The following is a 26,632-nucleotide window of genomic DNA, read 5'->3' on the forward strand; positions in this document are numbered from 1 at the left end:
TTATAATCAATACATTTGCTTTTAGTTGAATGCCATTGTTTTATTGTATCTCAGTCTCAATGAGAACCATTGCAAGGTTTTAAACCAAATCATAAATGTATTCCTTTTAACTTTTATTACATTGGATGTCATTTAGCAGGCAGTGGCCATTTAACAATGATTCATTTTTAAACTATAGCCCTGTTATATGTATAAAATGTAATATATGTATAACAAACTAGGAAACAATTTTTGACTCGTTATATTTTTTAAGATCTTTACAAAAATTAATAAATAGAGCAAGGGAATGGTATTTAATGTGAGTGGTTGGGAGGGCTTTGAAAAATACTGTTCTTCAGGGCCGTCAAGATATGAGGGAAAATTGTCAAATTATCTCTCAAATGTCTTTATCTACTGCTTTTTCATCACTGGTCAAAAGGTCCCAGAGGCAAGAGAAAGAAATCTGTCTGCTATTATTCGGCTAATGAAGGCTGAAGTCTCTTTCGTTCTCATTACTGTGATGCCACAAGCGCAATCTCTCACCAGGCACCGAACAATTTGCATTCACCTAACAGTCATATTGATGAACCTACCAGCGAAGCCATCCAAGTTTCAAACAAGTAGCAATTATATATAACACATGCATAACTTTAATGTGCTTTGCAGTGACATGTCTTTGCATACTCGGGAATTTTCCCATGAAGCTGAAACACAAATCATGCGAGGCTATGAGTGACATCTCAATAACAGTCACGAATAAAAATAAGAAAGACGATCATATCTACAGACTCTCGTTAAATAGAATCAACAACAGGGTGTTTTTACATAGCTGACAGGAAACTACACATAACTGAGATGCTTTACAGTATCATTATCCAACTGCAGAAGTGCATTCAGTTATTAGGCTACTGAAACATTGTCACATGTGGTCCAAAAATATAATAATTTGTACCTATCATAACATGAACTTATTTTCTCTGCTTTCAGGTTTTGTGGTCACGACAGGATTTTTTAAATGCCAGTGTTAAACTGCAAGTTGGTGAATTTATTGACTGGTTGATTTTATTTTGTTTTATTTGATTTTTTATTTGTTTAGTGCAGTGAGTACCTTCTACCTGCAGAGGTCAGGCCTCACTGCACTATGTGATGCTGATTATGGAATAGTTTAAGAAACAAGAAAGCATTTTTTAATAGGATAATTTAAAAAAATAAGTTGCATTCTATTGTCATTTGCTCACCTTCATGTCAGTCCAAACCTGTATGACTGACTTTCTTCTGTGGAACATGAAAGTAGATGTGTTGAGAAGCATTGGAAGTCACCAAAAATGTCTGGTTTCTAACATTCTTCAAAATATATTTTGTGTTCCACAAAATAAAGAAAGAAACCTGAATTTACTCATCCTTCAGCCTGAGGTTTATTCATTACACTTTTTGGTGTGAAAAGGCTTTTACATTTGCTATAATTAGAACTTCTTGTATTAAAAACAATCAAGCCCTGCTCATACGTAACGCATTACAGTTCATTTTATGTTAGATTCTTGTCCTTGCCGTTAATAACACTCCAAAACAGACATCTAAGTTATGCATGTTATTCTGTCGCTATTGATTGTCATTATCCAGAAAATTACCTCTGGTCACTCTCAAAAACAGAATAATGTGGCGTGTTTATCTTTGATACGAGCGCCACACCAGATTTCCAGGTGAGGCGTTTATTTCACAATGTTTACTTTCATGGTCACGGATCTATGAATGAGTTAGTGTCTTTCCTTCTCTTTGTTCATTTAGACTGTTGAGCAAGATTCAATACATTGTTACCATTCAAAGTCTGACATGGGTTTAAAACCTAGAAAAAAAAAATCATAAGATTATGTTTACAGGTAATTTACCCTAATGCACTTAGAATGTATTATTATGATTACTTTGAGCTATCTGCTGGATGTCCTTTGGACTTCCATCCTGTACAATTAGCATTATAGGTATTATAAAATATGTTGCTTGTTCTGTCTGTGAATAATGTAAACAGATATATATATATGTATATATATTTTTGCACTCCTTATACATTCTTAAAGGTATAGTTCACCCAAAAATGGCTACTCAACCTCATGTCTGAATTTCTAGCAGCTGTATGGCTGGACCATATGATTCAGTGAATCATTAATCTGTAGAACACAAAACTGGTTATTCATCAGTTCAAGCCAGTGTTATTTTATCATTTAAATATTATTGTATATTATAAATATATATTTTATTAGTTTTAGCTGATTTTTATTTCAGTTATATTTTTTGTACATCAAGTTTAACAATGAAAATAAGGAATGTTGCTGAAATAAAATAAGTTTGGTTTTCCATATTTTATTTTAGTAGTAGTATTATTTTTAAAGTTTGTGGTTTTAGTGTTAGTTAAATGTATTAACTGAGCTGCTCTTTTCCATATGATAAAAGTGAATGAAGGCCATGTTTTAAATCTTGACAGCCTCTGGTCTCCATCCAGTTTTAGTGTATGGAAAAGAGCGGCATGAAAATCCTTCAAAACATCTCTTTTTGTCATATAGGTTTGAGACCAAGTGATGACTGAATTAAATTTTTTGGACAAGATATCCCTTAAACCTAGCATTCATGCAGAGTGTGAGTGAGTGAGTGAGTGAGCGAGCGAGCGTGTGTGTGTGTGTGTTTGAGTCTGGCATAGTGCCACTGCTACGGATGAGCTGAGTTCACTGTTCACACACTGATTTCCATATTTCCCCGTGTGACATTTCCCCAGTCTGCTGGACAGCTGAGAAGAGAAACGCCAGCAGAGATTCATGAAGAAATGAAGAGGCATTCAGGTGCATGCACACAGACACTGATACACCCCCATTCCTTCACACAAACTGTTGCCAGTGTTGTCAAAATATGTCTTTTGGGGACATTTCATACATATGAAAAACAAACATTATCAAACCCATGACTGATTGCAAGCTGATCAAACTATACTGAAATTGCATTGAGGGGAAAAAGCACACATGCGGTGGCACACTTTCATACTACTGACACTCTTTACTCACATTACTCTGATGGGCTGGGCTAAATACCACGGCAACCAGGCCCCTCCCCTGGGTGTGTGGGGAGTTTTTAAGTGGAGTGTTGGGAATCTTGTTTTTAGAGAGGCGCAGAAGGCAAGAGAGTATCTGTGAGAGTCAATATAACCCTGTCATTCAAAACCTCCAGTGTTGACTCCAGGATGGGTGAAGACTCCTCTCATGCCGAGCGAAGCACAGCCACCTTACCCAGGGAGGAAAGCACTCCGACACCACCAGCTCCAGATGCACAGGATCTCCTCATTCCGAGCTTCAGTCCCGGCTCTGTGCCCTCTTCCCCCGTCCACACCGTTTCCCGCCTGGGCCCCAAGTCCCCAACCAGCCCCACGGCCCCTGGCAGCCAGGTCAGCGCCATCACGGTGGTGGCTCTGCTCGACAAGCTGGTGGTGATGATCGAGTCGGTGCAGGAGAACCAGCGGAAGATGGAGAAGAAGCAGGCCGAGCTGGAGGGGGCAGTGAGGATGGTGCAGGGTGATGTGACCCGGCTTGCCAAGAACCACATGTCCACGGCCAACAGCGTGGCCAAGCTGCTGGAGCGCTCGCGCAAGACTGGCCTTAATGTGAAGGAGGTGAGGGAGCGCCTGGATAGACAGAGCAGCCAGGTGAAGCATCTGGAGGCCAACCATGCCCATCTGCTCAAGAGGAACCACTTTAAAGTGCTCATCTTTCAGGTGAGAAGAATGAGATCTTTCAACCTTTAACGCTTTGAAGACGAACAAGTCTAAATATGTGTCTGAATGAAGTTTTTCACACCTGACAAGCCTCATAACAAAAAATGTCAAAACATAATGTGAATATGTGGAGATTCTTGGACATGGTAATTCAAAATTATACATTTTTCAAAGACTCTCTCTCTCTATTCTAAACTTGGTCTTTCTAAAGAAAAAAAAAGACCATAAAGAACTATAAAACATTTGAATGGTAGTGTTTCAGGGTTTCCACAAAAATATTAAGCAGCACAACTGTTTTCAACATTGATAATAAGAAGAAATGTTTCTTAAGCAGCAAATCAGTATATTAGAATGATTTCTGAAGGATCATGTGACACTGATGACTGGAATAATGGCTGCTGAAAATTCAGTTTTGCCATCACAGGAATAAATTACATTTTAAACTATATTTAAACAGAAAAAAACGTTATACAAAGATATACATGCATACATATGAGAAATATGTCTGAATGAGATTTTTCTACACCCAAGGAAACGTAAAGGATTAGTTCACTTTTAAAAAAACTTTTGCTGATAATTTACTCACCCCCATGTCATCCAAGATGTCCATGTCTTTCTTTCTTCAGTCGAAAAGAAATTAAGTTTTTGATGAAAACATTTCTCCATATAATGAACTTCAATGGGGCCCAAACGGTTCAAGGTCAAAATGACAGTTTCAGTGCAGCTTCAAAGGGCTTTAAACGATACCAGACGATGAATAAGGGTCTTATCTAGCAAAACGATCAGTCATTTCAAAAATAAATAAAAAAGTTTAAGTTTTATAAGCACAAATGCTCGCCTTGCTCTGTTCTGTGATGCGCGTTCGTGACGTCACGTAATACACAATTACTTGGAAAAGGTCACGGTTGAGGTAGGTGGAAGTACTGAGTCAGTAGGCTTTTTAATATTAAAACACCCAGGATACGCACATTAAATGGGCATTTTAAACGATAAACTGACACAAAGACATTTGAATATGTGTATATGGTCCTCCTTCCGCACATTTGTAAACACTGACTCAGTACTTCCACCTACCTCAACCGTGACCTTTTCAACATCATTGCGTATTACGTGACGTCACGAACGCGCATCACAGAACAGAGCAAGGCGAGCATTTGTGCTTATAAAACTTAAACTTTTTTATTTATTTTTGAAATGACCGATCGTTTTGCTAGATAAGACCCTTATTCATCATCTGGTATCGTTTAAAGCCCTTTGAAGCTGCACTGAAACTGTCATTTTGACCTTGAACCGTTTGGGTCCCAATGAAGTTCATTATATGGAGAAATGTTTTCATCAAAAACCTTAATTTCTTTTCGACTGAAGAAAGAAAGACATGGACATCTTGGATGACATGGGGGTGAGTAAATTATCAGCAAAAGTTTTTTTAAAAGTGAACTAATCCTTTAAATGCTTAAACATGCTTAAAACTTAACTGTAGCTAACAAATAGTTTCACTAGTTTGTAATTCTTTCTGTGATGTCTTAAATATTTGCAAAATTGTGTACAAAATAATAGCAGAAAAAGTTGGATTTATTGGGTTTTTAAGGAATTTAAGTGATGTTTGACAGGACGCGTGTGCAGTATCATGAATGAAACTAAAGTGCATGGGAATTCTTCATTTGACTGCAGCTGAAAAGTTTGCCGTAGAATGTCAATGTGTGTGTGTGTGTGTCTAAGAAAGTGTATTCTTGCAGCATACATGGAAACGAGAGTTTCTATGGCTGAGGTCCCTGCAAACTCTCACAGTTTTCATAATTTCTTACCATATAGCTCAATGATTACTATGTTTACAATAGGCTTGTTTGATTAAAAGCCTCTCTTTACCAATAAACGTAAAACCAACTGAGATTGTAAAGTCAGGTCTTCTGGCTAAACCAGCTTTGTGACCTGTGCTTTAGTTTGCACTAATCTTAGGTGAGGTGTTTTGTATGTTCAGGCAATGCAATTTTACACTCTCAGGAAATGCTATTATACTTTATGCCAGTTGGTTAATGTGAAGGGCGCGTCGTGTTGATTTAAGCAGCTACGTTGGGCTCGTGCTTTTAGAAGAGTATTCTTATCTGATTGCCCCAGAGCGAGCCACATGCAGCTTTACACGCTGGGACAGTGATCTTTGACTTGTCGAAGCAGGTACAGGCATTTCTTTGGAGTGTTAGAGTTCTGCTTTTCAAAATGATTTCTGGGAATCAGTTTTCCTGAGGCAAATGTTATTCAATAGCAGAATGAGCTAAACGTCAAAGCGAGCGTCAATAGATATGAAAACACAGACTTTTATCTAGCTCCTTTGAGACTCATATTCTAATACCTCATGTCAACGCCTGATCATTCATGAAGGCATTACCTTGTATAAAATGTCTCAAGTGGATTCCTTTCCCATGAGAAGATCTTATTTCTCCATCAAAATAACAGGCTGAGGTTAACAGGTCCTTAGACTCATCTTCAGCATGCTAATTCAAAATTATTTACTTTATAAACTTTTTCAGGAAATTGGGTTTAATAAAGTCTTTTAATAAAAGCACTCTATCATAGTAGAGAGAGTTGATTATTGGGGCAATGACTCTTGACTAATCCAGCTGTCAGAGAGGAAGGCCATGGGGCTGAACCCAAGTCTTAACTGCTCCCTTTGAGATCTAGCAGCAGGTGATTTTCTAAAGTAATAATCAGCCTGTATGCAGCCTGATAAAACACTTTGGCATGAGTGCAGGCTTGCAGAAAGTTTGCTGCAGGAGATTGTAATATCTAATTTGGGAATGCGTGCTGCAAGATGAAAAGAAAAGCTTTGCTAGACACACGTGGACACACAAGCCCTCCTGCTGTTTATTGTGAATCTACTGAAATCCACTATTTTTAAGAAATGAATGAATACATTTTTTCAGCAAGGACACATTAAATTGATGGAAAATTGCAGTTAACACATTAAAAATGTAACAAAAGATTTATTTTAAACTTCTAAATGTATCACAGTTTGCATAAAATATTAAACAAAATTATAAATGGAATATATATTTCAAAATTGATAACAATATTAACATATTAAAACAGAAAATGTTTAATATTTCACTATATTTACTGTGTTTTAATCAAATAAATACAGCTTTGTGGGCATAAGACTCATTTGAAAAAACATAAAAAATCTCACTGACCCCAAACCGTTGAACAGTAGTGTATATATGCATATGTTTGCAATAGAGTACACACACACAGTTAGCAAGTCTCAGGAAGGGGTGTGTGTGTTAATAGATATTGTCAGGCATGGAACCAAGTTTCCACCTCAGAGTAAAACTAAATATTAATCATATATAAAAAATATCTCATAATTGCAATTGCTTTTTGTTTCATGTAATGCAACTTTGTTTCCTCTAATTGCGACTTTGTATCTCACAATGAGACTTTCTTATTTTAAACTTTATCTCACAGTTACCCTTTTATTATTAAAGTCTTGCATCATCAGTTGCTTTAGTTCTTATATAATATTTTGGTCGAAACGCACTTTCCCAAGTGGTACAGTGCCTCAAGGAGTGACAGAGCAGCACAGGTATGTACTTTCCCCTCTTGCGTTGGGACATTGACATATGTTTGGCATTATAGCTGCAGGTGATGTTTCACATTTTGTGCACGTCAGTGCTATATGACATGCCAGTGATCTTTAATTCACTGGCTATTTTGAGTCAAGACACTTTTCTTTTCTCTTCTTTTTGTTTTCTCTTTTTGTTCCTGGAAAGTGATGAGCATGTCCTTATACCATAGGCTATTAAAACAATGGTGTATTGTTCTATGGAATGACACTCTATTGAAAGTAAACACAGAATGCAAACACAAGGGAGAGCCATCGCAAATGTATTCGCTCTCAGGAGTTTGCTTTGGAAGAGTACTATTGCTCTTTGGTTGTGCATTTGCTTGTTTTGTTTCATTTGGCATCTAAAGTTTCTGTGCACTGTGCAAAGGCATTTGGAGATGGAAGGTGTGGTTTGAACACACAAGGGCCCTCCGAAAGAAAGAAAGAAACGCAGTAAACACACTGAGTTTGGCACTGAAAATGTATGTGTGTGGGAGAGAGACAGTCTGGTCAACTGCCTTGTTTCCCTTAACAAGCACTAATGATCTGCAGTAATTACTGCCCATTACTGCCTGTATTTGTTTATGTTTAATGCATCACTGCTCTTTCTGTGTTCTCAAAAATACATTAGTGTTGATTCTTGAAAAATGTGGTTCTATGTGTTGCGGTTCTTCACTGCAGTAACTCTGGCCTTTTTGTGTTTGTGGTTGCCAGTGCTTGTGAAAAGATAATTAACCACAATAGTGACCGTAAAAAAAGGTTTTCATTTATAAAGCTCTAAAAACCTTACTGACTGGTGTTTTAGTGCACTTCCTGCAAATATGGAAAAAATAAAGGGTCTCAATTAAATATGTGCAGTTTCACATGATTAGTGCAAACTGTCACATGACCAGAGCAGTTTATTTCCTGTTTGCACCTTGAGAAGATGATGACTGCATCAAAGCTCCAAAACAAAAGGCTAGTACAGTATGTTAACATAAAGATATGACAAAGATTTTTGGTACACATGATCTTTAGGGTGTCTAGTATTAATATGTGCATTTGCATATATTTATTTTTGTTGAGTGTGGTCATAGAATGAGTTAACGTGTTGACGGTCACAATAGTGACCGGTGGGATAACAGTGAACTTAGGTATACAATATAATATTCAATTGCAGTTGCTAGTGAAAATGACAATAAAATGTTGCAATGACAAAATATTGCACTAAATGAAGAATTCAAATGTTACAAAAAAGTACAATAATGATGTTGTAATACTCGTAGCATTAATATAAAAATTTTATCTTATATTTTACAAAAATTAACAATTTTGAAATGCGGTAATGGTTGAATTTTTTTGTCTTTTATCTCAGTGTTCCTATCAATGTTGCATAAGGTTTTTTTATGCATAATAGTAACCCTAGAATGTGATCAAACAGTTTAAAATAGCTGGGCTAAGATATATAACAATTTTTATGACTGCAGAAATATGTTATTTCAGTACACACATTATCCCACTGGTCACAATTTTTCACACACTTTTCCAAAAATAATAATAATAATAATAATTATTGATTATTTCCAAGGGTTACTTATGACACATCATTTGGATATTTTCATGTCTGGAAAAAATTGGGGATTAAACGGGTTAAATGTGTTCACAAAAATAATCTAGACAACTGCTCATAGTTTATGCTGTTTTTGTTAGATTGTAGATCATCTAGATTGGTTATGAATGCATGTTTTCCATGACGTCTAGCAGACTATGCTTTGTATACTTATAAGGGATAACATGCATCTTAAACGTCTTCACCATGGCTTGTGAAGTTTGGCAAGCTGCATGACTGATGGCAAACATGAGGCTTTTATGGATAGTCATAAAACATATTTTATCCTTGAAGCAAGGAACGTTTTGGCTGAGATGTTTCTGCAATGGGCGTTCACAAAAACATCTGATAACTGTCATTTTTTACACCTTTGTAGTTGCTGCGATTCCCCTCATTAATTCACCCTCTGTGGTTTATTTTGGCCCAGAGATGCCATGGAACGCCTTCATTAAGATGATGTAATTCTGCTGAGATCCAAATAATGCCACGTTTGATTGACCAGTCAGTCCATCGGCATGTGTTTAATTGTGCATTTTCGCATAAGGTAGATGTTTAATCCTCAAGATCAGGATCTTCAATGAAAGGTAAAACAAATATGGGTGTGTAAATGTGAACCGTGGGAAAGTGACAATCTTTCGGGGTAAGAGATAGAAAAACAACCCTATAGTCACTGCCAGTGTTTACAGGCCCTCCCGTTATGAGGAAAGCTTATTATAATGACGGAGCAGATTCTGATTATCAAAACACATTCAGTCTGATATTTTTGCACAATAACACTGGGTTATACAACAAAACACATTCTTTCATCAGTCTAAAGCATGACTTCCTTAAAGATTTGTATCCATTTCATGCAATGCATGCACATAGTTCAGTTTGCTCACCAACAAAGAGCATTCATGTGAACGTGAATTCGATTGTGTTATGATCTCATCACTGATTCTGTTCTCTGACAGAGAGAGAAAATGTGTTTGCTTATTGTGCTCGGTGTGTGTGCCAGAGATTTGTTCTGGCTATTATAATCTGAGAATATACTGATTCAGATTGCAATTACAATATTTGAATTCTTGCCATTTTTTAAATTCAGGATGAAATATGACGGTTGATGTTATTTCAGTATGATTCTATGCTGTTCCCTGAGCTCCACCCTCAACCAACAAAGATTCACCTCAAAGGAAATCTGAGAGAAAGACAGAGTTGGGGAAAAGAAAGAAAGCAAGAAAGAAAGAAAAAGAACTATGAAATCAAAGCATGACTATTTCAAGGCCAGGTAATAGATTGTGATGGTGGAGGAAACAGCAGAGAAACAGAAGAGATAGAATGAACTGGATGGGAACAATTGGAAAACAAACTGAAGTATGAGAGAGAGAGAGAGAGAGAGAGAGAGAGAGAGATCTTCTCTGCTCGGGCATGTTTCGGCTCAATGTGCTGGATTTCTGGTTTGACAACTCGACTCCTCCCTTTATCATTGTGCTAACATACAGCACGCACCTACAGCTGTTTGTTTTTTACAGTGCTCTGGAATACTTGATTCAGTTTGGTCAATCGCAGCATTCTGCGGTCAAATATTTTTTGTATAATGACATACAAACTGTATATTTGACTGTTGCCCCAGCAACCTCCAACTCTGTGGTAGTTTCATATCTCTCGTATCACTCCACTGACAACATATGGCCTACAAACACTAACTGATGATGACCAACTGACTGTAGCCTACTTTTTTTTTCTCTACTCATATTTTCAAGCATAAATAAAAAACGCTAATGTTTCACAGAGCTAATATGTGCAGAGCTCATTTAATCCTGCTAAAAGCACTTTCCTGCCTCCTAGCCACGATTCCTCCAGCACGCGGCTCAGTAACGTTTGCGGAGGATCATGGTTAAGTGCGGTATGACTCATTTTGCACAGCACAGATGTTTGTCCAATCAAATTTTTGAGGATTGAGAATGCCCCACCCCTGAATTATAAATACCACCTGCAACTGACTAACAAATGGTTCACTGCTTATTATAATTAAAGCCTGTCTTGGCTATTTGTTCAAACCGACAAGCCATTTGATATGCCCCAGCCAAACCTACCGTTTAAATAAGAATTACGTCAAGGTTGAGATCTGAAAAGTCAAGCCCTGTGAAGATGAAATGATCCAGACACACTCATTCTGCAGGTATTATTGGACTCACTCAAATAAATACAGTCTAATTAGAAAAATAATACTTCAGGGAGCATGACTAATCATGTGATTAATTCAAGTGGCCAGACAGAGACAATGAAGCTTTTTTTAATATAAACCTGAGAGAGAATGAGAGACAGCTCACTTCTCATCAGCTCAGACAATAATAAGTCAGAATTTGATTAAATTCAAAACAAAAACAAAAAATACTCTTCAGTTCTGCAGGGCAGTAAACCTCTGCTATGCCGAATTCAGTCAGTTGAGAGTCCACATGGCCCTTTAAATATCACTTTCCCATAGTTTTCACCACAGTGCTGCAGATCGGAGGCTTTGATAGCACATTACATTGCCCGGCATCTCACTGAACTGTGTGTTCAAGCCAGTTGGCTGTTGCTTTCCACCTATTCTCTCCATCTGGAGCAAGGCCAAAGATTCCCTGAACTTCTTCCACACATCATAAACAGGTAACGGATGAGCAAGCACATATTTGTCTGGTCTTTTTTTTTTTCCAAAATACTGCCAAGGCTGATGGGGTGTCACATGTGGGCTGTATGTCATGTGTTTTATGTTTTCAGAATCTTATAAACGTGTTACATAAATAATCTGAGGCTTTAGGCTTGAAATTCAGTCCTTATTTTAGTTAGACATCCATTTACTGGCAATCAAAACGTGCAGATGGTGTAGACTTTTTCTGTATTAACAGTTGCAGAATCATTTTCCTTGGATGAGAAGAAAAAAAGACAATTGACTGCATAAATGTTGGACACTTTTTTTTCTCACAGGTTTTCCTCAGTATTTCATATGGACTAATTCATGGTTATTTTCATTAACTTATATGAAAACAAACTATTACAAATATTTTGGCTAATTGAAATAAAGCTGAAATATAAAATATATTTAATTTGCTTTGGCAGCTAACTAAAATAAGTACAGATTGAAATCTAAATTAATTAGAAAATGAACCTAAAAAAGCTAATTTAAAAGATGAATAAATGCAATAATACTAAAATACGACTACATGTTATTTTAGTGTTTATATTTTTATATTAACCCATCATGGTTGTCCTTTTTGATTACTCTGTAGTGACAGACTTTGAGAGCAGCTCCTGGCATATGTTCATGTCTGTCTCAAAACAACACTTTCCCTTAGCAAGAACAAATGCAATACTGCTAACATCCAGCAGTGACACATCCTTCCTTTGTGTCTTTTATTTTTAAAAGTACCATCCTCTATTGTTCTTATATTTGTCTTTCCTCTGCTTCTTTCCTGTGCTTTCCGCTGCTCTTGTGTTGTCTGTTCAGATCCTACGAGCCTGATTGAGACACACACACACACCATTTCTCTCATCTCTTTCGATGTTTCCACTCCAAAAAGTCCGGAGGCCTCCAGCGGGGCGCATTAATTATCCAGGCTCCCATTACACACTGAACCAGGGGTATCAGCATGTGACACAACGTTTTCAAAAGTTCTCCCTCTCTCTATCCTTCAAGTCCCCTCCTCTTTCTCTTCCTCTGACCATTGTGTATTTAGATAAAGGTCAAAATCTGAATGGCAAATGTCTTGATTTATCACTGTGTTACAAGAGACAGGGCTGAGAAACAAATGTTAAGAAAGGTGGATACAGAGCAGGATCAGAAAGACTACGAATGCAAATAATAAATGAAGACTGAAACTAACAAAACAGAGACTACCTGCTTTGGTTTTCAGCTTGTGTTCAAAATGTGAAAGTACATGTTGAGAAAAAAAAAAAGTCAATAGAACGATGTCATTCCCAAAGGATTTTGTAAAATATGCATGCATCATTATATTTATATTAGTTTTACTTGTAATGACATTTGTACTGTTGAGACTCTTTGAATAAAGTCTTCAGATTGGGGTCAGCCTACTACTGTGTGAAATTTCCCAGGCTTTTGGAGATATATTTCATATGTGCACTTTTTATCTGGCAAGGCCCTCAAGGCACAAACTAATTAGATTTGAGCTGAATCAACATATTTCAACAGGGAATCATTTTACAGAGTTAACATTTTTTTTATCTAGCATCTCCCTAAATCCCATCTGTGTAGGTTCTTGGTAAATTACAGTTCTGATATAGTGGACTGAAAACATAAAGGTGTTGCTTGAGTTTCACTCTATTATTAATTATGAAATAGAATACAAATGTAGCCATTACCAGGTTATCACAAATTAAAAGCTGATACTTTTATAGAAGTAACCGAACACAGCCAACTCCCAGCTCTGGTTTCCATGCTCTTGAACCTAAGGGGTGTTACTCTGTACGTTTGCTCATGAAGAAACTGGTTAGCCCAGAGTCAACACTGGTTTGGACTGGATCTCTGCCCTCAGGGTGATACTGGCTATTAAAAGGTGAAATGTTAAAGATGAGTACCATCCATTCCGTTCTTGTTAATGGCACAGAGTTTCGTGGTCAAGGGCGAGGGGATGAGGATAAGGTTGATGTTATTCCATTTTATAGTGCATGTAATATAATAGAGTGAATGTCCAACAACTGAGCTCTCAATGTCTATCTTAATTACAGGTTAAAGGAACAGGAACAGTTCTTTTGAAATAGTGAGCTTAACTCTATCTAAAAAACCTAAATGAGTGCTTTATGGGGTATACCATTGCTTCATTTGTAAAATTTACATTTTCCAGAGACAGGGGCATCTGAATATCTGTTTATACTCCACAATTTTTAGCATATACTTCTACTTGCAGTTTCATACTGGAATACTGGCATACCGTAACAAATCTGTCATTTAGATGTTTAGAGCTTGGACAGGTATATGGTACATGCTCTCAATTGTGTGCTTAGTGCCCTTAGGAGGGAGCAGGTTAGCGTGCAAAAGCTCCATTCGTGCTGCTAATCAGCCCTTCCCTGAGGGTCAGATCTTCAATTTACTCCTTAAGCGTGAAGCATAACCCCTGTAAACCTCAGCAGCCGTGTCTGAGGTGTGTGTCAGGGGTCTGCGTGTGTGAAGGGAGAGCAGCAATAAGAGAATATTCTGCTGTCTGTGTGTCAGAAAGACATTTGAAAGGGTGTGGCATATTTAGTGATCTTTTTGTTGTTGATTATTTCAGTGTTTGAACGGTTATTTAATTATGCAAAAGGTAGAATTTGTATATTTTCATTTATATACACACATAATCAAACAATAAGAAACAAATAAAAGAAAAACAACTGATAAAGATTCTTTCATTCACGCTATGCAGTATACCCAAAAATCTTGAATTCACAAAATAAATACATTTTTTTAATGAAATATGATTTAAGCTTACCTTGTTATACATATGCATGGAATTTTTATTTGGCTTGGATGTTTGTGGAAGATAATATTCCACACTCTGTCTGTGTGTTTGTGAGAGAGCAAAACAGATTTGAAAGGGTGTGGCATATCTGATGTTTTTTTATTTCAGTGATTAAATGATTGAGTACATATTTAATCATGCATAAGGTAAACATAATTTATATTCCATGTCCATGCCTAGTCACACAGTAAAGAAACATATAGACAAAGAAGAAAGGAATAAAAATGATTGCATTCAACATATACTGAGCTATGCAGTATACCCAAACATCTTGACTTAGATTGCATGCAATTGAAATCCATGTAAGTTAAAAATCAAAGCTTTTTAAAAGGAATTTGGCAGGAACAGTAAACTTCAACCTCTTGCCATTAATGCATTTTTTTTTTTTTTTTGGTTTGGAGTAACTCCAACACAATGCCTCCACATGCCTTAGCTTGCTCTGCAACAAACTGGTTTTTCAGTAGATTGCACAATATAACTAAAAAAAACAACAACATCTATTTTTGTTTATTAGTATAAAAGTACTGTGTGGACCTGAAACTAATCTTTACAGTATAGTATGCTGCTAGCAATGGCAAGGTTGTGGGTTCAATTCCCACAAAATGCATAAACTGATAAACTGCAATGCAATGTTATCGGCTAAAATCGTCTGCAAAATGCGACACGTTTAACGTTGAAATACAGGTTATATTAGAATTCATGGGTGCAAACTCGTCAGGAGTGAAAAAGGTGACAAACTAAACTCTATGACACTGACACTAGCTATGGCTTAGCGCAGCCTCCACTTGAGCTGAGTGATACTAATATTACTGTACATTAAACGGTATGCTTTACTTGTAGGTAGAACAGTTCTCAAATCGACTTCATGTCAGAGTAATAGCTTACTGATATGTGAGACAAATGTTAAGGTCAAGACTGAGGAGCATTTTTGCAAAGGGTAGCGAACTAATGTAGCAGCAAGATCTTTACACATTGAACCTTTCAGTCAATGTTAAATGCATTTTCTTTTTCTCCAATTTCAGGAAGACAATGAAATCCCCTCCACTCTGCTTACTAAAGATGGCCTGGCCTCCACCTCTCAGGATGAGATCGGTCCATCTGCACCAACTCCGCTCACTGATTTAAACCGTTCTCAAGATGAAGGCCTGCAGACCATCAGCCTCTCCTCCAATGACGATGAGGAAAAAGGAGCAACAAGTCTTCTGGCAGAGGGTGGGTATGATTCGCTAGATCTGCATGAAGAGAGATTCCCAGGCTTGGGAAGCGAACGTCTGGAGCGCTCTCGTGCTGACAAGTTCAAGCGCTCCAGTCTGAAGAAGGTGGATAGTCTAAAAAAGGCCTTCTCACGAAGCAGCATCGAGAAGCAGATCAACAAGATCGTGCCTCCAGAACAGCGTGAGAAGATCAAGAATAGCTTCATCCCCAACCACCCAAAGAGCTCCTCTTCCAAGAGCTCGTCCTTCCGTGTCTCTCCAAAGACCTTGAACGTAAAGAAGGTACGAGATGGAAATGCTGACTCCTCCCAGCAGCCTGGGAGCTCACCGAGGAACCTGAGCCCAGTGGATGTTCTCAACTTTGGGGGACCTGATGGTGAGCTGCCCCTGGCTGAGTTACACTCCTCAGATGAGAAAACAAATGGAGACGATCTTCATAGCACCTCCACCCCGGGCAGCGGGGATGGAGAGGTGTTCGTCACAGATGAGGGTGGAGATCTCAAGAACGGTCCATCTCCAACTCTGGCTGAAGTGGATAAAGATGATGACACTGATGGTAATGATGAAAATGGGAAGGAGGAAGAGGAGGAGGAGAAAAATGTGAGACCTGCAGAAGCAGCATCCGTGTCTCCGCCGTCGACTGCAGCTACTGTTGAGTTACCTTCCTAGATATAGTTGTGTTTCTACTCCTCTGACTTCAACACAATTCTGAGACTTTGGGAAGCATAGTTACTCCCTTGTGCCACTGGTATCTTGTTCCCAAGCTTGTTTAATGTTAGCATGTCTGCTAAAATAACATATTGCCCTGAATTAATCCCTAATATAATGTAACAACAACGTATTGTGTTAAGTTCAGATATTAAGCACGTTCTTGTAGGAGGAAATTCCATTTAGATTCCATTTCAAATAGATTCTGTATAAAAGCCCCGAGAATGGTACAGCAGTTCAGACCACTGTCACCACAATGATACACCAAAATAGCTATATTTTCCTGTGGGAGCCTGTGAATACCATGAAATTGACTGAACTGAAACGCCTGAACTCTCACTCTCTATCTTTCTCTTTGTGTGTAGGAAAGGCAATGTGTACCAATCTGCCTTTTGTTATGCTGGAGTCCAGACTCTCTTCTGTCAATGTACATAAAATGTAGTATTAAATTGCATACAAAAAAAGTACTATGGTATTATTATGGTTTTTGGAAACAGTACTTTGATGCAAATACTATGTAGAAACCATTGTATATTAACATGGTAATCATGAAATATATGGTAACAACATGGAACATCATTACATATACCTACAAAAGACAAAGGTGTTGACAAAGTTATGTTTTTTGACATTTGGAAGTTTTTTTAGAACTTTCATTAAAATATTTAGCAGCACTCCGTCTCAAGGCTTGAATAAGTGCCTATGAGGACTGATGATAGCAGTGCTTGGCATGGTGGGAAGGAAGCGTGTTTACAAAATTTCTGGGGGAAAGCCAGCACAATCGACTGCCATCTCCATGGCAACCTTTCCCGCTGCCAACAACTCTCCAATTACTGCTATAGTGCACGGCAAGGGCACACATACACAGCCTGATTAATACAAACTTACAGAGAAGTACTTGTTGTGTGTAGTCAAACATTCCATACTGCTGATGTAATAACTTCATATTCTGCTAAACACTAACATTATTTAGATGATTCAGTGGTAAAATACTCTGTACACAGATGTCAGACCAGTGAATATAAAAACAGCTGCCATATATATGGGCTGTAGTTGGGGTTTGCAGGGCCCTGGTGCTGATTGTACCCATGGGCCCTGTTTGAAATGGTGTAATAGCACAAATAAATAGGTTTTTCAAGTTTGTAAGTGTACAGAAACCGAATAATCAAATGTAAAATGTCATTGCCTAGTCTTCACTGTATAAATTAAATTTGAATTCTTGTTAAAACTACAAAGTATTTCAGTAAAGAGCTGTGAGTGATTGTCTCTCATTTAATTTATTGGATTGGACTGGACACCAACAGCAGCTAATAAATTAGGCGCGGTCACTTTAAGAGAGAATACATCCAATATAATATAAAAGACACACATCCGATGTCTTTCTCAACTGTTTACGTTCATTTACGACATAACACGAAGAAGTGTTAGTTCTAGTGTTATTTAAGACATACCACGACGAGCAAGCACTCAGTTGAGTTCTTTCGCATTTTGTGTTTGAATGCTTTAAACTAGTTTGAATGTTTAAATTGGCAAGGCTTAAAAACGTGCAACTGATAAGCTTTTGTGACAACGGGCAGCACCGTCAACTGTCCTGGGGTGCGTTCCCCAAACAACATCCAACTCACTGATTAACCACCATAGTACGATGCATTGTTTTGGAAACTAGCTAGGCACGACTGTTTCCCGAACACGGTCGCATCTCCGTCGTTAGAACCACACTGGTTCAGCAACATAGGACCATTATTAATGAGACACACACACACACACATACCAGGTGAAGAAGGTGCATTCCTGGTTCTGATGGATGGCTTCTCAGCAGTTCATTTGCCACTGTCTGGAAAAAGATAAGGTGAGAATGTATTGATGGCTATAGTTTGCACGGGTTAGCTGAGGTATGGAATACCTGCATGCTCTTCAGGTGTGCTGCCAGCAGGCCTCTTTACAGCACTGCATGCTGGTGTCACGGCAACACTGGTAAAACAACTTTGGTTTGGTGGGTTTTGTTTACAACAACGAACAACTATCTAGACAACATTTATGCATTTATTAATGCAATTTAAAAGTGTGCAAGGTAGTTTTGAGTGTCTCAAGTCCTGTTGTTCTTTACTTAGTAAATGTGGAGTATGTGAGGTAAGATGAATTGTCGGTCTTGACAGAAAACTTCACGTTTCATTTTCTACATCAACCATATGTGGGTTTGGCAAGCAGTCTAACATCTCTCTGGCTCCCAGGTAGACTGAGGGGTTGGGTTACATATACTGTATATCTGTCCAAGTTGAAGGATTTTTGAGGTGCCGACAACTTCCACTGACTTGTGTGAAATATGTAAGGAGGTATAGAGGATTTTGTTGCTGAGATTATAGGTGCCATAAAGAGAAGACATTTTCATTCAAAGGAAAATGTTTTAGATGGAAAAAAAAACAAGGGGTTTACACCAAAATTTACTGCTATTATTATTATTATTATTACTTCTCTTTGGCCACCGTAGCTGGTTTGTGGAACTGGACCTTTAAAATTTAATGGATGATGTTGCCTCCACCGTGTGGCCAAACGTCGTCAGTTTTCATCTGCTTGTTGACAAATAACCAAGCCCTTGAAACTAAATGTAGTTATGTCTTAACGTATAAAAATTATAAAATACCTTATCAGATTGTATTTGAAATGTATATAATAATAATAATAATTTACATTTACATTTAGACATTTTGCAGACGCTTTTATCCAAAACGACTTACAAATGAGGACAACAGAAGCAATCAAAACCAACAAGTCTCGGTTAGCCTAATGCAGTACACTTAGCAAGTTTTTTATTTTTATTTTTTTTTATGAAAGAAAACAAGTTGAATAGAAAAAAAGTGTGTTAGAGGGTCGGTTAGATACAAAGAAGACAGATAAAATAGAATTAGAATAGAGAGTGCTAGAGTTAGAGGGTCAAATAAAGATGGAAGAGATGTGTTTTTAGCATAATAATAATAATAATAATTGTATTCTAACGTTAATGCTTTGCTAAAAAAAACAAGTGTACGTCGGTTTTTCATTACATTTACGTAATAATTGCTTTATTTAGGGCTGGGAATCGATTCCAAAAAGAATCGATTCCTCGATCCCGAGGTGTTGGGAATCTAGAGTCGATTCCGTCCAGAGGAATCGACTCCTCATTCAGAGCTATTTTCAGTTTAACAAAGCTTATCTATGGGTGTCTCTCAAATGGAGGGCTGCATCCTACAAAGGCTGCACACATTTAAATTCACGAAAATAAACTGAAACAACAGAGGAATCGAATCCCATCGATTCCAGAACCAGAATCGGAATCGGACTCGATTCCAAAAGGTTCGGAATTTTACAGCCCTACATTTACTTTAATATTTTCGCCTCAGGAAAGTTTATTTGAAGACCATGTGCTAGTGTTTGCTAGCGTTAGACAGTAACGTTAACTGACGTTTCAAATCGAGACAGAAACTATGTAGAGTCGTGTTTTAAGTGAGCTATTTATGTCGAATGGTTGGGTAACTATTTTAACACTAAAAAAGCAATGTTCTTTGTAGGTATAGTCATTTTGGATTGAGCCTGTCAAAAATGGCGTCACGGTGGCCGAGAGGTTAAGGCGTTGGATTCGAAATCCAATGGGGTTTCCCCGCACAGGTTCGAATCCTGTTCGTGACGAATTTCTTTTCGCGTTTGTGCGCGCGAGACTGAGCCAATTATTGTTGCTGAACCCCTAAAAATAAATGTATACATCTCAGTTTTGTTTGTTTGTTTGTTTGTGTGTGTGTGTATGTGTGTGTGTGTGTGTGAATTCATGACAATCTAAATCTAGCTGGTAAATCAGTCGTGTTTTCACACTGAATTCGGCAAGCACAACACTAAATGTGAGGAAGCAAGTTTTGCACTTATCTGCATGGCCTTTAAAAACTTGTTAGATTTCCTTGATGTTAACGCCAACGCAAGTTTAACTGTACTTCACTGATATACTGTACAGGGGTCTTATATAGGACCCAGCCATTAGAATACAGCAGAACTGTACAAACAACGCCTTGTAACTGCCATCAGTCTATTGGATTACTGATGATGCAACCCCAAATACATTTGGAAATATTTTGGAAGGTGTAATCAAATCGTATTACACAACGTCGACAATTGCACAAGGAAATGGTGTGTGGTTATTTCCTATCCATGTGGACACATTCTTCACGGTGTCCAATCAGATTGAGCTCAATGTAACAAGAACACGGTAAAAACCAAAACTTTGAGTCTCTAAAGCTTTCGTTCCTGTGCAATGTTGATGATACTGGATCATACAGAGAGAATCGTTCGTCATGTCTGTTCACTCAAATGTGCGTATATTAAAATCGCATTTGTGTATTTAACGGCGATTACACATGTTTGAACACCCCCGGCGGAACAGTGAGATGGTACATCCGGCAGAATCTAAAGAACCGAGCACGCTCTGGCGCAGATCAGACGCTTTGTTAGTGAGGGAGAGGCAGATAGTACTGTGAAACAGAGATTTCCCCTCTTTTGCGACAATTTTTTTTATATATATATATTTTTTTATTTGTTTGTTTTTCTCTCTCTCTCTTTCGTAGTAAGCTTGCAGTGCTACACATGTAGAAAACATACTATAATTCTATACATTTTAAAGGCCATCAGGAAGTTTCGAACTGCTCATAACGCACATTAAAGTTAGGCAACTAGTTATCGCGTTTTAGATCCGACTCTCGTCGCTTTTGCCTTTAAATGTCGTTTAGACACCTGAGGAATGATTTTCGTGTGGAAGGTGTGCTCAGTTTGACCGGCAGTGTGTGTGACTGAACTCACTGACACCGTTTTAAACGTAACCCGCAACAGAACCGGTACGTTTATGCAAAGAAACGTCCATTATAATAGCTCTTTGTTAATTTGACGTCGTGTATTGATAGTGTAGGCTAACAGAAAGACCGTGACTCGGTATTGATCAATCTGGATGCTGTTAGACATTTTGAGCAGAGACAGACTTGGAAGCGAAGTCTTGGAGTCGTAGTTTTTAGGTTTAGGAAAGGATGAAGTCTAAAACATCTGTTTGGAAAACGAATTGAGTGTTTTATACGAATAGTTTTAATCGTGGAGGAAATATTTCCCCTTTTACTTTCTTTCCTTTAGCTCGATGTTGAAGTGTGAAAACAAACTGCCTCAAATGTTAGGCTAGAACCACCTCAGCCTTTCCAAAAGGGTCTCGTAAACAAAGTTTATTTGCCAAGTCAAGTTGAACTGTTATTTGGCAAATATAACAGCCCACTCAGAGCACAGATTTAGCTTTAGATCAAGAAATCCTCTCACAGCTGTGGTTTAGCTAGCCGGTGTGCTAGCCTCCACCTCAGCTCTCAGAAATGTCGAATATCTCCAACGAAGCTGTGATCTTGATTAAAGATGTAAAGGCCGGATCGAAAAACCTTAATATCGTCTTTATAGTTTTGGAAATCGGTAAGTGGATTCACTCCTGTGCCCCTCGCCACCGTTTATTAGCATGAAAGGAGCTAATTCTTCCGTGCTAACATTTATGATAAACGCGACTAACGTTGAGCTTGACCTCTCTGTTGCTCTGTTCTTATAGCTTTGGGTTTTCATGCATCTGCCGTCGTGTAGCGCAGTTATTTGTGTGTTTTTAGTAGTTTTGTTACGGCTGAGATTTGACTGAACCTTGCTGTGCACGCGCAGGTCGGGTGACGAAGACAAAGGACGGGCACGAGGTGCGCTCGTGCAGGGTGGCGGATAAGAGCGGCAGCATCGCCATCTCTGTGTGGGATGAGCTGGGCAGCCTCATCCAGCCCGGGGACATCATCCGCCTCACGAGAGGGTACGAACCTCCTCCTGTCTGTCTCTAGTTTTTTTTATTTTAGACCTTAGACTCTTTGTGGCTATTGGACTGTCAAACTCAAAGTAGTCTAAAATGCTAAGCATCCTGTAAGACAGCATCAATAACAATGTTGTAACTGGTAACAGTGTACAGAGGATAAGTGAATATGAAGTAAGGCTTTGAACATGGTGCGTTATGTACAGATATGTTTGTTTTAACTAGGAAATGTTTGTGTGTCTGGCTAGGTATGCTTCAATGTGGAAGGGGTGCCTTACACTGTATACTGGAAGAGGAGGAGACTTACAGAAAATAGGAGAGTGAGTATGAAATATTGCCTCTCACAATATATAATGTGCAATATAATGATTTGCCACGTTCATCTTGTGGTTTATCAGCATTGGGCAATAACCATGTCCATTTGGCAGATTAACCGAAATGGTAATTAACCCTCGTGTCGGTTCCAAAATCTAGTGACAGATGAATCATTGGGTAGATATTGCATGATTTCTTTATGCAAATGCTCAGAGTTCAGTAAATGTAAAAAAAACTATTCAAAATCTGGGTTTTTCCATGGTCACGGGAACCCTTAAATCTCAATTTTAATATTCTCGCTTAGCGTTAGGATGACGGGGTGGCCCCTGAGGGGGAAACGTGATTTCTACGGAGGGGAAGGCTAGAGCCCTGCATTTTTACACCTCTAGGGCCGGGTTTCGGGCCAATTTTCACATCATAGTTCAGACGGGGGCCGGGCCTCGGGCCTATTTTAGGCTTCTCCTTATTTTTATACTTTAGACATCCATCAATTAGTGATGAAAAAAAATTGCAGAAGATTAGCTGAAGACTTCTGCGTTCAAATGCACGCAATAGGCTGAAGCTTGCTGCAAAGCCCCAGCAAAAGTAATTACCATGAATGTGTGTGTGTGGGGGGGGAAATAGTAAGGATATATTTGAATTATTTACTAAAAAACTTGTGTTTTCTGTGTCAGTGTAGCAAAGATGATGATCCTGATTCGCCATCTCCTCATTAGACACGCCTTTAGAGAGAAGTGCATCTTCACGGATTATGATTATAATAGTTTTCGTTTTTATTTTGTTAAGTAGTCATTTAAAGCTTTCTATAGATATTTATCATGTCTGTGAGACATTTATTCGCTGACTTTCGTTTCATTTTTGTGAAGCGCTCCTGTTCGAGACGAGACGGGGCGTCTTTTTTTTCTTTATTTTATAAAATTATTTTATATATTTTATAAAATTGTTGATATTGTGAGTGCACACAAATAAAAGTAGACCCTTTACAGTTACGAATGATGTATTGCTCTTTTATGAGCAAAAATTGCGGCGTAAGCTGTTTCCACTGAATAAAATGCAATTGATTGCGCTGGCGCCTCCGTGTGCTGCGCTTTAGCTTCCACTCTCCGTACAAACTACTGATGTAGTGCACATTTATCTAGGTTTAATGTTTAAACATTGTTATATGCTTGAACTGTTTTCGTATAACTATAGATTTTATTTTAGGCAAGTCGTGGTGATTTGAGAAGGCTAAATTGATCAAACATGGCTATGATCTGCCTGCCGGTCTGCCGCTGGCCGCTCGGTCGTTACTTTAAGAGAGAACGTATTTAACGAACAAAAAAATGCTCCAAACGTTTTTCTAAATTAACTTAATAAAAAAAAAGAAACAATATAATCACTTTGCTATTACATTCAAAACTGAACTATTTTAATAGCTGAAACAGTAGGCTATAACCTGATTTGGGAGATGGGGAAAGGGACGGACTCGGGCTGGTAATTTTGTTAAGCTCTCGTATTGTTACCTTATAGACTCAAGAATACATCCATTCCAGACACGGAAGACGCTCTGATTTGAATTTACAACATTTATTTTACCAACCAAACATGATCGAAATAGCCTACACACACATCTCCCAAAGACGGCTGACAGACCATCCGTCCCTTTCTCTGTGTCAGACTTAACTTTGCAGTGCGACCTGATGCAGTGAGACACAGGAAACAGAAATACTGCAAAATAATAATAATGAGACAAAATACCATTATAACATTTTGTTTAGTCTCGTTTTGGTCGACGAAAATGAAGAGACATTTTATTATAGTTTTTATTTTGTAAACCACATTGTCTCGTTTTTATTCGTCAACAATATTGCATTATAGATTTAATTATAGTCATCGTCACATGACCAGCATTTACGTTGCGTCTCGTCTAGTTTTCGTCACGTGATAAAGGTTCGTTGACGACGAGATTTAGTCATTTTCGTTGACAAAAGCAACTAGTGTCCAGTCTTGTTCTTGGAGTGTCACTTTCAGTGTTTAGTTTCAACCTGATTTAAAGCCTTATCCGCTTTCATGCAGGATTATATATATATATATATATATATAACACAGACACGCGTTTTTGTTATAAAAAGTGATTGAGGGCTAGGTTTTCATATAAGCGTTTCTGTAGTTCAAGGAGGAGAGCATGGCACCAACAATGCCAAGGTCATGTTTGATTCTCAGGGAATGCATGAACTGATAACATGTACACCTTGAATGCAAGTCACTTAGAATAAGAGCTTCTACCAAAGGCATACATATAAAATATGCTTTTAATGACTTTGCATTTATATTGTATTGTCTTTTACAGGTTCTGTATGGTGTATTCTGAGGTTCCTAATTTCAGTGAACCAAATCCAGAGCTGCTAGCACAAGCTAACCAGCACAACAAGACGGTGAGTGCAGTCTTCCTGTTAATGCAAAATGGCACCTCAGTGTGATGCCTCAATGAGTATACTTCCTTTCAGTTATTTGCAAGCCTAAATTTGCTTCAGTTATTATGGAAAAACATTGCTTGCTTTGCATTCTACCTCATTTCAAAGTCTTCGTTTAGAACAGATAAATTGGAATGTAGAAATAATTTATGCAGAAGCAAACATTTGGTTTGCTGCTGCTGCACATTTAAATACCGAGCCATTAAACGGCATAACAGGAGATGCTGGTTTATGAGTAAAGTCAACACAATGGTGTCTTATCTCTCATCCTCTAAATAGGGTAAAGAACAGCGGGGAAATTCTCCACCAAATCAAAATGCAGGTACTCCTGCGCAGACAGGTAAGCAAATATGGCTAGTGCTTCTCACAGTCTGTCCTACTAGGGTAACCAATGCTGATTTAGTAGTGGTAGCTTGAATCTGATCTGCTAACTAAGGTTACAGGTTCAATCTCAGAAATTAGATTTACTGAGATCCCGCTCCTGTTTGTACCTACCGTTGGCATACTGTAAGTTGCTTTTGATAAAGGTCTGCTTAATGATGCAACTAGAGTAACAGCTGTAACACTTATTACAGTGTCTCTGTTAAGTCTGTCACATTTCTTTTAACTATTTGTCCAACAGGAAATGGTACTGTGCCAGTATTTTCCAATAACAGTGCTGCACCTGTGCCTCGGGATCCCAATTTTGGGGCTCCAGGAAGACCAAATGGGCGTGTTCCAGGCAATGGACCACCCCAAGTAACTGCAGGGGGACCCCCTGCTCCACCCAAACCCGCAGTTACCATTAGCAATGGCAGGGACCCAAGAAGGGCTTCAAAGAGATGAGACTGCAAACCACTTCCATGTTCCCACTCCTCCCTAAAATCCCTCCACAAACCATCCATACAATACGCAAAATAATACTGCCAATCAAGAGATACGAGGTTCAATGCTACTGTTTTACCACCTGTGCTTTTTGCTTTGTCATTTGCCAATATTTGCATAGTATGATTATTTGTTTATCATGAAAGGTTAGAATTCAACTTGTTACAGTTAATGGTTGGCACACTCTTTGCCCATTGAGTGCTGCTTCAGTGGCCCACCATTTATTTCCTTTCCCTAAATGTGTTGTTGAACTATACACCCTACTTGAACACTCGATGCACTTTGTTCTGTTAATTTATAGTGAACGCATTGTCATGTGATTCAGGAATGATTAACTGCTGTTGCAAATTGGGGAGTGAACTTCAAAGTGACTGATTATTTGGGTTGTCCCCACCCCTTTGGCCAAAAAAATTACCAGAAGTGACCGTGTGAAAGGAAAGGTGATAGTTTGATTGAACACTTTGGATTATTTAATTAGGAATAAATAATCGAAACAAAATATTGGGAAATTACTCCCTGTGGTTGTTGTAATTGTTCTATTTGATCTTTTGAGTGGCATTTATATTGAAATATTTTGCATATTCTTATACTATAACACCTTGTGTATGTTTTGTTATACAGGCATTTACTGTTACATCTGCAGCTACATATGTTTTATTTCAGTTAGCCCAGTAGTTTTAATACACTAACATTTGCCGCATTAGTAAAGCTAATGCATCTAGACCAAGTGTTGCTTGTGCACAGGGTAGAATGTTTTATGCTTCTGGTAAAAAAAAAAAAAAAAAGAGCATGAGAGGTGACTTGAAATTTTTCAGATTTTGTGGTCTAACTTTTTTTTCTGCTGAAAGAATGATG

At 38.1% G+C, this 26,632-nt stretch overlaps 2 protein-coding genes across 2 annotated transcripts; both read left to right on the forward strand.

Moving 5' to 3' along the window:
• The first annotated feature begins 3,128 nt into the window (after positions 1-3,128).
• On the forward strand, positions 3,129-17,581 carry LOC306876831 (caveolae-associated protein 2-like). Its single transcript, XM_079428254.1, has 2 exons — positions 3,129-3,730; positions 15,416-17,581. The coding sequence occupies exons 1-2, from the start codon at positions 3,203-3,205 to the stop codon at positions 16,274-16,276; spliced, it is 1,389 nt and encodes a 462-aa protein (XP_079284380.1). The 5' UTR covers positions 3,129-3,202; the 3' UTR covers positions 16,277-17,581.
• Positions 17,582-20,748: 3,167 nt separating this feature from the next.
• Positions 20,749-26,590, forward strand: LOC306876832 (SOSS complex subunit B2). Its single transcript, XM_079428255.1, has 6 exons — positions 20,749-21,775; positions 22,010-22,148; positions 22,394-22,465; positions 24,790-24,874; positions 25,193-25,253; positions 25,536-26,590. Exons 1-6 carry the CDS (start codon positions 21,682-21,684, stop codon positions 25,736-25,738), a joined length of 654 nt encoding a protein of 217 aa, XP_079284381.1. The 5' UTR covers positions 20,749-21,681; the 3' UTR covers positions 25,739-26,590.
• Positions 26,591-26,632: the final 42 nt, after the last annotated feature.

This window comes from Barbus barbus, assembly GCF_936440315.1.
Source record: "Barbus barbus genome assembly, chromosome: 11".
Taxonomy (NCBI): Eukaryota; Metazoa; Chordata; class Actinopteri; order Cypriniformes; family Cyprinidae; genus Barbus; species Barbus barbus.

What these genes read in the sequence shown, in the direction of transcription:
- LOC306876831 (XM_079428254.1), top strand. Translation starts at nt 3,203, where the DNA reads ATGGGTGAAGACTCCTCTCATGCCGAGCGAAGCACAGCCACCTTACCC. An exon ending in TTAAAGTGCTCATCTTTCAG is followed by an intron (nt 3,731 to 15,415) that starts GTGAGAAGAATG and finishes CTCCAATTTCAG; the next exon opens with GAAGACAATGAAATCCCCTC.
- LOC306876832 (XM_079428255.1), top strand. Translation starts at nt 21,682, where the DNA reads ATGTCGAATATCTCCAACGAAGCTGTGATCTTGATTAAAGATGTAAAG. An exon ending in ATCATCCGCCTCACGAGAGG is followed by an intron (nt 22,149 to 22,393) that starts GTACGAACCTCC and finishes GTGTCTGGCTAG; the next exon opens with GTATGCTTCAATGTGGAAGG. An exon ending in AGGTACTCCTGCGCAGACAG is followed by an intron (nt 25,254 to 25,535) that starts GTAAGCAAATAT and finishes TTTGTCCAACAG; the next exon opens with GAAATGGTACTGTGCCAGTA.